The sequence below is a fragment of the Prinia subflava genome, chromosome Z (assembly GCF_021018805.1).
Source record: "Prinia subflava isolate CZ2003 ecotype Zambia chromosome Z, Cam_Psub_1.2, whole genome shotgun sequence".
In the NCBI taxonomy this organism is placed as follows: Eukaryota; Metazoa; Chordata; class Aves; order Passeriformes; family Cisticolidae; genus Prinia; species Prinia subflava.
Genome location: NC_086283.1, coordinates 85629235 through 85641824, shown reverse-complemented (window position 1 = coordinate 85641824; position 12590 = coordinate 85629235). Strand labels below are relative to the sequence as shown.

At 35.5% G+C, this 12590-nt stretch overlaps 1 protein-coding gene across 1 annotated transcript in view; it reads right to left on the bottom strand.

Annotated features, from left to right (window-relative positions):
- The window catches only part of WDR70 (WD repeat domain 70), a 126709-nt gene that overhangs the window by 27332 nt on the left and 86787 nt on the right, over positions 1-12590 (bottom strand). The window contains exons 11-13 of the mRNA XM_063423131.1: positions 9553-9652; positions 3569-3653; positions 2417-2555 (exon numbers count right to left, since the gene is read on the bottom strand). Coding sequence (XP_063279201.1) covers positions 2417-2555; positions 3569-3653; positions 9553-9652 — 324 coding nt within the window. The remainder of the gene's footprint in view (positions 1-2416; positions 2556-3568; positions 3654-9552; positions 9653-12590) is intronic.

Sequence of the window (12590 nt, the reverse complement as noted above, 5' to 3'; positions counted from 1 at the left end):
AACACAGTAATTTGAGAAGAACAAGTAAAGAACACTAATGAAAAAGCCAAAAGATACAAGCAGTAGAAAGACCTTGAAAAAATATACTACTTTTATTTTGTAAGACCACTTACAGGATTTTTTCCTCTTTTAGATTCAGATTGATATGCTAAACTGTGTTTTCCTTAGATGTGTGGAGTTAAAGCTGTAAGCTAGACAGACTTGTTGTACAGGTATTGGTAGTGCTGACTCACTGAAAATTATGTCGTAAGATCAGTATTTGTCTCAATTCTTCACCTATTAGTTCCATTATTTTCATTTCCACTATTTGCAAAGCAGAAGAATGACAGTCTTAAAATTTAAAACTACAAATTAAGAAAACCAGCAGCACTAAAACTCTGTGAACCAAAGTGATTTACTACAGTCTTAAAAAGTACCATATAAATATCAGCACCTGTACAAATTTATAGTATAAAATTATGAACCTGCTTAGACTTGTATACATAGTTAACATTTTACTATATTAGTGGCCCCAATGAAGCTGTTTATTGACAGTTTCCTACTGCTGGGTCTCCTTCCATGTCTCTTTTACATGAGAACATAAATTTAAGCAAAGAACATAAATTTAGTTCTTGATTCTGAGAGAAACTAAAAGCAAAGGGATCTTTGGCAGATTCCCCTGTAGCATGATCTATCTTGGCAGGTAAACAGACCATTTATTTCCAAGACTTAGAAGACAAAGTTGCCAAATGAAAATAATATTTTCTGTGAATGTAAAACGAGCAGACTGTTGAACAGTATTTCTCACTATTTAAGTGTTTTTGGAGATATAGGATCCACCATTGACAAATTCCTCCTTCTTGCAGTCTTACAGCTAAAGTGAAGTTTTTGCACACTGTTACTGACACCACCACTACTAAAAGGAGATGCCGTCATGACCACCTCCAAATACTCAAGTCTAAGGAGTTCAAATTCATTGTGAAATGAATTTAATTATAAAACTATTTTGTTTATAATGAATTATAAAACTATTTGTTTATATGTGAACTATAAAACTATTTCATTTCTGGTGCCTACACAGACAGGAGAGCTCCTAGAAACATCTATTTCCTGCACTTTATTTTATTTAGTTGTGCTCCTTTTCTCTGTCATTAAGTTTCAGAAGAGATACTGAGGCATTCATGTTTTGTCTCCGAAAAGGTTATAAATACTTGATTATAAGGCTTATATCAGAAAATAAAAATCCCCTAGAGATTCTCATTAGTTAAGTTTGGGGTTGTGGTTGGGTACATTCCACAGGACAAAAATACAAAAGCCAATTTCTGCTGTATTTGGAGAAATCATTTAGTACTAAGTAAAACTTCCAAAGTCATATAAAACCTTCTCGTATTTAGTTTATACGTTTAAGATGAAAACACATGTTGCTCCAGAAAAACACGTGTGTTTTCTGCTTTGATAAGAATTTTGCATTTTTAACTTGTAAGACAGCTGCAATGAAAGTTATATATAACAAATCCATCCATAAGCAGATTTTACCTTGGGATGGACTGAAGAAGAAAGCAGGATTCGAAAAGAAAAGCAAATACAAAGGTAGTGGTGTATAAACAATACCCAGCAGAAGGAGGTTTGGTCTTCTGTGCTAGGAAAGCCTATTGTGCTGGCTTAATAAAAGTGCAGAAGGAGAAAATGGTATCCTGCAAAATTGCTAATTTGTCATACTCCAGCAACTAAAGGGACACAAGCATACACTGCCATACTTTTCCGTGGCAATTCTGTTCTAATTTCACTCACTCCTGTTCATTATCAACCAAAAGTTTACCTGTATATCACAAGAGGACCTTTTCATCTATGATACTAAGCTTTTCCCTTCTGTACAAGGGAACAGGTGGTCAGCTCAAGCCATATACAGACCCTTCTGTACTACAGGTTCACAGCTTTAGGTTTTTATGGCAGCTGGTGACAATGGTGTTGTTGATGGATTTCTTAATGATGCTTTCTTTTTGTCCCAAATTGTTGCATTTAGACAAGCTAGAAACACATTCTAGAGTAACCACTTATCTTGTCTCATGGACAAAAAGGCATTTCATCATAATAAGGCATTTCATTGTGATTACTGATGAAATAAACAAAAAGTCTATGTATTTTAGGATTTGTGTCTCACTTCACAGATCTAGAAGGGTTCACAGAAATAATTGAGAAATGCAATGCTAACACCAGAGCAGGGAATCTGGACTGCTTAAACACCCTGTCCTAGGATTTATATTTTTATTTTTATTTAATTGAAACAATTATTCAGGTTACTCTAGCCCTAACTCTTAATCATGGAGTAGGAAAATCACAATAGTATATTAGTAGGTAATTACCTGTATAAGGGAAAAGAAGCATATGAATATGATTTAATTCATATTTTGAAGGATGATTAAACTAAAACACCTACCGCATCTGTAACTTCTATCTCATACAGCTTCTGGAAGGTCTCACGATAAAAGAAAAACAGCTTCCCACTGCCACCACCTTTCTTAACAGAGGTGCCTGTGACAAGGATTTTATCATCTGGGCTGAAACAACAATCTGTCCTGTTGAAGAAAACAAATTATTTCACTGAGAAAATAAATAATTAACATATTGAGAACTTAGATATAAATTGCACTCCCTAAAATAATCTTTTTTATTTGTTAGTCCTTTCCAGACAAAGTTTGAAAAAATCTTTTGTTAGCTGTCATCTATTGCTATAGTTATCAATTAGAGTTATCTGTTACAATTGTTATTACACTTGTGCACAGGATGTGCAAAACTGGCAGATTCAATAAAAATCCTCCTTCCAGCAAAATTCTCATCCAGTCAAAAGTCTTGCAAGCTTTTCAATAAGAGAAAAAAAAAGTACTTTCAAATCTGGCTGTCATCATTAAGTAAAAAAATGTACTAATCATGAAATCTGTTTTTGCTGACGATACATTCTTCAGTGACGCAAGGTGGTGTGTTTATACATTGGTCAAAAATGTTTTTCTGTTTACTTTTCCTCTGTGTTACAAATTGCAGTTAAGATTGAGCTGTGCATGACTAGTCTTTCTAAGATCTTATTTCAAAATTACAAATTGTCCTTAGGGGATTTGGCTGTATTACAGCCACATAAATGCAGATCAGACCAATAAAAATATTGAAAACAATACTTATAACTATGCAGTAAAATAAAGTCAGCACTTCCGACACTGTAACCTGAATTCATATCAGGTACCTTCATGTTATGTCTACTTTTTCATTCAGCTCTTTTTTTATTAATCACAGACTAAATAAGAATGAGGTTTACATCTATATCTCATTACACACATAAGGGCCTCCTTATGAAATGTTACTAATCTAATTAGACTTAAGACATATGAGAATGAAATATCACAAAAAATAGGATCTTTTAAAGCAATGTGAATCCCTAAAACAGACAAGAATTGTCACTTCACAGTCCTATTTAAGCAGTCATCTCTGCACAATTGTGGACCCAGTGACAACTGAGGATAAGAACTCCAGCAGAACCCCTTCTCATTCAGCAAAAATACTGCTACTTCTGCTAGTTGGAATAAATCAGAACACTTACATAGGAAAGAAGCTGGGCAGTCCATCTGCTGAATTAAGAGGTTTTTTAAATTGTCTAATATCCCATATCTTTAAAGTATCATCTCCTATGAAACAAAAGAGACAAAGGTTAGCAATAAAGAATTCAAATAAGAACTTATGCATGTCAGAAAATTTCACTCTCTAATTCAGAGAGAAGGAGAACAAAATTATATAATAGAAGCATCCAAAATGGGAACGATTTGGGAGTTTTTCATTGGTAAGTGACTATGACAGTGCAAGCTCAATATGCAGCACTCCAGAAACTTCTCCTCAATGGCTCAATTCTATTCTGGTAATCTCTCCTATCAAGAATCACTAGCCACAGTGGAATCAGATTCCTCAATCACTAATATATTCTGTATTTGTAAGCATTGTTGCTTTGCTGCTAGGAGCAAATTAAACTTTCAAGATATTGAAAGAAATTTAAAATGTTGGTATAAATGGTCTAGATCACAAATTAAATAAGTTTTATATGTGTGTTTTTTACCTGTCCTGAAAAAGCAATCAGGAAGAATGGAAAGCACATGGAAATCTTCCCCCTTCTTTAGCAGGCAACAAACTGCTATCTCAGTGTGGAAGAGGCCCTGGAATCAGTCAGAAATCCTCAGGGAAGGGAGTGAGGGAAGTAAGTGAAACCATGCTTGCTGTAACGAAACCTTTTCACCACAGTACCTTTAGCCATAAAAGCCAAAATTAAGCTTACAGAAAGAGATTTGTAGCAATTCTCCTCTGTGTTTGATAAACATGGTGTGACTGTAGGCCAGTAAATGTCAGGCTTGTTTATCCCTTTTTGAAAAGTTATGACATATTAATAAAGTCAGAACAGGGGTAAAAAAAGAGGTTAGTTAGTTATTCTCAGAGACATCTACATCGCTGCTCAGATTGTCCTTCTGGAACACATATTGCCAGCATGAGATGAGCTATAGAATTGGAGGTTTGAAGTACCTCACTCAAGCACCTAGACACGTCCAAGCATTTTGACAGCAGTGCCTCAGCACTTTCAAGGGTAAAAAGAAGGACATTTAAGCAACAATTCTCTTTAAAAATATCCAGAGATTAATTTTAGACAAAAAGTTACAAAATCTTCCTGACCTAAGAGGCAGGATCTGCTTCCTTCCAAAGTACAAATCTTGCAGGGAAGTAATTTGGCTATCTACAAGTATTTTGTGGATTCATAGCCTTTGAGCTCAAGAGCTCAAAGGAGGCCTTGGAAATAAAATGTTTTTAAAAGAAGTAACAAAAGAAATCAAGGTCAGCAGTGCCCTTTACAGGGAAAGCAGTAATGTGTGGCCTCGTACATCATGTATGTTTATATTAAAGACTAGGATAACTCCTTACTACAAAATATTTTTAAGAAGTGGACAACTTAAATAAATGATGTCTAGAGCAGAGTATATTTCTATTCATTGGGAAGCTAAAAAAGACAAGAAAGAAAAATGTTGAGTCCCTGTTTTGGGAATATCTGTTTTCTTATTGTTTCCCAGTAGACTCCATTCCATGTACTTCAAAGCATTCAGTCTTGTAAAGTGAGCCCTCCCTTTCCCCTCCCAACCCCCAAGAAAAAAAAAAAACACTTATCATTGAGATGCTACATCTAAAGCACCAGCACTTTATAAACGTATGCAAAGGACACCACTTGGCCACTTCGCAAATCTCCGGGATAGGGAGAGATCTACAGCTAGCAGCCAAGGCTGTTCTGTTCCTAGTGGAATGAGCCTTGACATGATCTTCAAGCTGTAGCCCTGCCAGGTTTTAGCAGGAAAATGCAGTCAGACGTGTACCTATAGCTCCTTCGCAAGCAAGAAAATGTAATAGGAGTTAAAAAATTTATAAGAATCTAGTAGGACTCAAATTTATCGTTGATATCAAGTCAACATTGTCTTAAACAGAAATAGTTTAGAAATAGAAGAGTAAGTATTTGGAGAGGGAAAAATGCTAGTAGAATGACTTGACTTGCAAATAGTGTGACTTTACCAGCACTAAGAATTTGCTCCAATTCACTTCTCCTAGTTAAAATTATCTGTGTGCAAATGCAAATTGGTTCCTACATCTAATTTGTATTTTGAGTTGAAATCACTGTCACTAAGACCACAGAATATTAACTTTCCTCATCACCAAGGATTTTTTCCAGTAGGATCCTTCTATCAATGTTTAGGAGGCTTCTTTAACAGAACTGCAGCAGTAGTGATCTTATTTAATTACTTTATATATTAACAAAAATAGTTATCCTTAAATAAAAGCATATAAACAGAAGTTGTGCAATTCAGCATGAATATTCAAAATAGTCAGATCATTCAGTATTTTTTCTTGATGGCAGACTTCTCAAAAGCCTGGCAGGATTATTTACAGCTTTTATAGCATTTTTAGTAGCATTTGAAACCCTATTTTTTGCCATTTTAATAAGGATACCAATAAACAGGCTCAAGACTGACACAATCAGGTCAAGACACTGTTATGCCAGCGGTATGGAGCACTAGATTTATCCAGAGGTAACAATTAGATCCTAGAAAAACAGTCTTTGGTGAGCAAAGACAGGCATTTTGCAAATGCCCTGTAGTCAAAATAAGGCTGGAGCATTAATACTATAAAGATTTTATCTGATTTTTTTCTTTTCTTTTCAGAAAATAGAGACCAGGAAGACAAGCACATGAATGTCAATAGGCCCAAAGGAAGCAAAGTGCTGCTAGGAATTCACAAAGCCTACAGTCAGCAACACTCAGTTTAAAAAGAGGGAGTCCTGTGTTGAAAGCAAAGCTCAATAACAGAAATTGTTCACAGAGATCAATGAGGGATGCAAAGAAACATAGGAAATGGGAACTTTAAAAAGTTGCAGCTTAGAAAACATATAACATAACAAGCTTACCGGAATATGTTTATCAACTCTGAGCCTTTCTGTGAAGGCTTATACTACAGATGTGAAAGACACCTTATAGAACAAGGTACAGGCTCCTGCATTCTGTGCTGGTTCTGCAGGAGGAGCTGCAACAACTACAGAGCAATCCTTGGCGGCTTCAAAAGTTGGGACCAAAGCCAAAGATCTTGTGAGGGAAGTCACAAATTGAGGAATCTATATCTACATTTGAAACATTTCTCAGCATCACCCGCATCCATACCAGCCTGATCAAATGCTTAAATGCATTATCCTCTCTAAACATATGGAATGAACATATGGCTTGAAGGATATTAGAAGACTTTCATAAAGCCATTTCAGCTCCAAGTGTAGCAAATAGCAGACTATGCCTATTGAAACTAGTAAATATATTTCTGGCGTGGTTAGAATGAACACCAATGTTCAGCTCCTGAGAAATATTATTTGACAAAAACCCATCTGATTTTTGAAATGCCAATATTTGGATTTACAATGAAGAGCAATATGTTATTACACTACACAAAACAGTCACTGCTGCTGTTTTGTGTAGTGTAATACACATGCTGCTGCATAACCCTTGAGCATACATGTTTCTATCTTTTAAACCAATTTCAAAATGAAGAAAGAAATACAAGCAAAATGGGGGGGGGGAAAAAGACCAACAAAAAGATATCAGGAGTCAAAAGAAAGATTTTTAAAATTTTGACAGTAAGACCTCAAGTCCAATCCTAATTCTTATCTCTCCCCTGATAAACAAAGAAAATGTTCCCCAAATACTATCCTTCATGATTTCAAGCATGCAGAAATATCACTTTCTTAAGTTTCTGTCAAGTTACTACCTATTATAAAACAACAATAGGACTGGAAACTTTCATAAGCAGCTCCTTAGATTTTCATTTTCCCTTGTGTCTGCAGCTGAGCCATGCCTCATCTTCTCATATCCAACACAGAATCTACATCAGATGCAGGAAAGTCCATCAGGATTTCAATGAAAGTTCCCATGCCCCAAACAACTATCCTCTCTTTGATCCTCAGCACTTGGCAGGTGTGTTAATCTACAAATGCTGGATCCACATCTGCTTTTGTTGGTACAGATCCAAAGCAATACTCATATTAAAGCGCTAACCAAACAAGTCAAAATAAGGTATGAACCCTCCTTACTTTCTAGTACAGTGCACACAGAGCTCTTTTTTCCTTTTAGTACGCTAGACAAAGGTAGCACTTTTATCCACACAGAGTGGCCAAATTTCTGTGCAGTCTTACATTCTGCAGACAATCAAGCAACATTTTATACATCTTTAGAGCAGAGTGTGGTAGATAAAACCTGAGTAAATGAAAGTCTGTTTAACATGAGACAAAAACTGGAGACAGATGAGGAAGAGCAGGCAAGTAAAAATGCCACATGCAATAAAAAAAAGGTCATTTATGTGATCTACATTCATAAATGTGAAACAGAAGAGAATTTACATAAATGGAGGTTTCAAGACAGCACTTTTGAATACCCCTCACCAAGTATTAGCCTTGTTTGCTGTTACATTTAAAAGCACACCAAGGTTTATCCTTAAATTTCCTGAAGTATGTGTGAATTTTTGGGGGGCAATCACCACTGGTAGACAGACACAGTGTTTTACATAGTGCAGAATGCAAAGACACACAGTTCACATACTTTCCAAGCAGGAGAAGGGTCACACATAATAAGCATCTGGTTCAGTAAGGAGTAAAATGCTTGAGAGCTTTTACCACACCACTTATAACCCATTCATAACGGGTAGAGTGGCATCAGAACTCTGGATCCAGGACCCTGAACAGCAGTTATGAAACAACCCAAGTGCCATTAGTGTCCATACGCCTAGGGCCTTCGAGGATAAGACTACAAAGTCCTTACTCTGAAAGATGTGTTCTGGGAGACATCTGGAATCTTTGAAATGTGGCAAGACATACAAAGAATCAGTGACGCAGCACCCAATATCATTTGCATTCCACTGTACCAACATGCACTGGTCAGACATGCACTCTACCCTCTTCAGGGACAGGGGCACAGGGAGAGCTCAAAGAAAACGCAGCTGCTTGGCTAGGAAACACATCCACTGCTTCAGAGTTTCTTTCATCTACAAATACCTGTATTCTGGTATTTTGTGTATGTAATCTCATTCTGTCCATGTACCAAACTGACCAGATGTCCTAAACATATGTTAGGCATGGTGTTAGCCGACATTAATGTATACTGCCTCTCTCTAGGCTTGTTTATTTGGCCTTGGGGCAATGCTAATGCATACACAGAGCTTCTGGTTACAGCTGTTTTCCATCCAGACAGCTTGGCTTGTGTGCTTGCACCTGTCTGAAAAATACTGGGCAGACAAATTTCTGCATGAAAAGTTGGCTTCAACAGACACCATCCTATCCCAATAATGAAGTGAATGAGTCCTCAAACACATCTTTGCTTTTTCAAGTCTTGTTCTATTATCTAACACTCATTTATTAAAGTTTTATCTGAAGTTTACAACACAAGCCCTTTTTCCCAGTCCTGTGGACATTACCAATTCTTTTGCCATTCATGTATATCTTGGAAAGTCAATTCCAGCCATCGACTTTTGATATTTTTAATACAGATTAGATAAAAAATCCAATTACTACAAAAATTACATTGCCTAAGAAACTTATATGAGGAATTACTACCTCCAGAACAGCGATAGCGTTACTGAGAGGCACTAATCTTCCATGAAAGAACTAAGCAACAAAACTGGACTTTTTTATTTTTAATTAAGCTAATGATTTCCTTTCAGTGTATTATTACTGCTAGACAAGAACACATATCAGAAAATGTAATATAATCAGCAAAGTTATCTTAAAATATTTCTTAACTGCTGTAAAATGCTCTTTCAGAAACATAGTATTTGCATGATGTATCAAATAAAAGTAGTATATTTTGAAACACTTCATATTTGAATCACTAGTATCTGATTTCGCTACCTTATCTCATCACAAACAATTACATCTAACCATTACGTGATTTATATGGTTTGTTTATTGAACCATATCATTTCATTAACACTGTCTTACATTCAACTTGTCATAGGGTTCTTTCAATCACCTACCTCCTCGGCTGGCAAGGACAGTACCATCATAGGAAAATGTCAAACACGAAGTGTCAGTGCCTGAAGCATGGGCTTGCCTGCAGTGGAATTTCGTATGTACCTGTTCACCAAACAAACAAAACATTACAAAATAAATTACAATTACAATTAAATTACAAATTAAACAAATTGGTCAAACAACTTCATAGCATTTTTTGTGCTCTGCTGCTATTCCTTATTTTAAACAGAAACCCCTGCATTTTTAGCAGGTACAGTAGCTAAATAATTCCAACAGTCTTTTAAATGTTATATTTCTTTCGGAATACACTTTTATAACAAGAGCTTGAATGCAAAATTCAAATTCTTCATAGATGTAATTACACAGTACAGATTTACATAGCATCAGCACTCTTGGAAAACTCCCACTAGCACTGAACAAAGGTAGTTATGCCTGGTTAAGATAAAAATACATTCCAAGACAGTTCTCAACACTCCCCTAAGCAAGCTTTTAGTTTCTAAAACTACCAAAATACAATATACATACTTTGGAAATGACTGAAAAGGACTTGAAGAAGTTACTTTTGCCAAATTTAATCCCTGATGGAATTAATGGCTTACATAATAGAACGAAGTTCAAATATCGTGAGGTTTGTGTTGCATTTAGGTACAGTAAATTTCAAGTATGCGAACTTTGTATGTTTTATTTTAATTTTTTTCTATTTTGCTGATAATCCTAAAGAAAGGTTGAAATTACCTTCAAGTTCACATTTTGTTTTTCTATGGAGATCACGTCTTATTTATTAAGTCATTATTTAGTAAAATACCTAAAAATTCTACAAATAAGGAAGGAACCTCAAATTAATTTTAAATAGTCTTGTCAAATCAAGCTTTCCCACTTCCCAACCAAAACCAAAGGTCTCAGCTAAGATTCCAAGACAGGAAGTGGAAACATGGGAAGGCAAAAAGGGAAAAAACAGAAACAGAGACAAAGGAATTTGTCTTGGTTGATTCCTTTGAATACCTAGGTAACTATGTTTCTCATTTGTCTTCTTTTCATAAAAGGGAACTAATTCATATAGATATAAAACTAAGCATTCAAGACTTAAATGTCTCCAGTGCAACTGTATCTCATCTTCCCCTCTGTAAAATGAGAATTAAAATGCAAAGGAGAAGATGGCAGATTAGTGACCTTGACGTCCTTTATTTATGGTAGTGATGAGCAAAAAAATAAAATACATGCATATAAGCGTATCTTTTCAGAGGGGGTTGTTTTTTGAACAACATGCAGCAATATCAGACAATCTCACCCTGAACAGGGAGAGGACAAAACAATGAGCAGCTGCTCAGTCATTTTTATCCAAACTATGCATTAAAAGAGACACAATTCTACAGAATAAAAAAGGAGAATGTGATCCCAAAATGCAATCACACTGACTGAGTTAAGCTCGCATAGGAATCCTCAGTTAATTTATCTCCTAATTTTGGATTATGCACAGTACTAAGGCTCTTTTTATGGCTCTATATTGTAAGCAAGAGACACATACTAGGAAAGTAATTAATATTGTTTATTCTTAAGAATTATTGTTCTAAATTTGGTTCAAAAGCTAGAGAACCTTTGTACAATGACATTAATAATTATTGCAAGCTCATTTTCATGTGCAGATTTAGATGGTCATTGAGAGGAGTCCTGTGAGGCATTACCCTCCACAAATGACTGACAAAGGGGGACTTCAAATGTCATCAACATGCTTCTTACAGTATTTGAACAGAATGCAAAGATCTACTCTTAGCCATAGTAATTGTTTTGAAATTATTGTCACTTCCAGCCAATTATGCATACCCTGGAGTCTATGAACAGACTCCAGTTTACAACTGTTTGTCTTTGGTGGGAGTGTTTATTAATACTAAAAATCATATTTTGTGCATCCAATTGCATAAAATTTTCCAAGTATGTGGGAATGTGCAAAGAATAAAATGTGAATTGGCTATCAGGAAATAAATTTTCTGTAGTATTTGTTAAATATTAGCAAGCAATTAAAATCATGTGTTTTTTTGTCTAAGAAATACCATGCACACTTTCAAAAACATATAAATGGCTGATATTCACACTTAAAAAATGCCAGAAAGATTACATTACAATATTAAGCTAATTCAAACAAATCGAAAAATTTCATTTGGGCTCCACAACATTCCCATTCCTTCAGGCAATGTCACACTGACATACATATATTAAAATACCATTTTTTCACTCTGATGCCCAACTTAATGTGAGGTTATAGGGTTCTTACTTTCATTTCAACCTCAATCTGAAATTCTTTCCACTTGTTTTGTGTTGGATCCAAATTAAAACACAGAAAGAGATCTGGAGTCCAATGAATGCCTTTTATGTTCTACAAGCGAAACCTCTAAATGTCTATAGATAAATAGCAAATTACATAACAGTTCAGAAATTGTGTTATTTTCCTATGGTCCAAGATACTGATTTTATTTAGCATTTATTTGTGAATCCATTAATAATACCTAAACCATATCTTTCAGGAATTAAACAATTCAAATTGGCCCTAGGTTGCACCAAGAGAGGTTTAGGTTGTATATTAGGAAAAGATTTCTTCACGGAAGGAGTGGTCAGGCATTGGAACAGGGTTACCAGGGAAGTGACTGAGTCACCATTACTGGATGTATTTAAAATCCGTGATGATATGGCACTAGGGGACACGGTTTAGAGGTGGGCTCGGCAGAGCTAAGGTTATATATAAGGTTGTAAATAGTGGGACTTGATGTTCTTAAGGGTCTTTTCCAACTGAAATGACTTTTTGATTTTACATCATGCATTATAGAACCTTCTTAATTAAGTACTTATGCTCTAACCAGTCTTTGCCCGTTTTTTCAACTGTCTCATAGAGAAAACAGCAACATACAGATGTCAAAGCCTGACATAATTTGCCCCTTAACGACAAAAATGAAAACGAAAGAACAAATTTTGCCCAACTCTATCCAGCTTCAATGCTTTAGGATTTCATGTAAAACCAGGCTTGACTGAAAGGGATAGTAAGATTGCA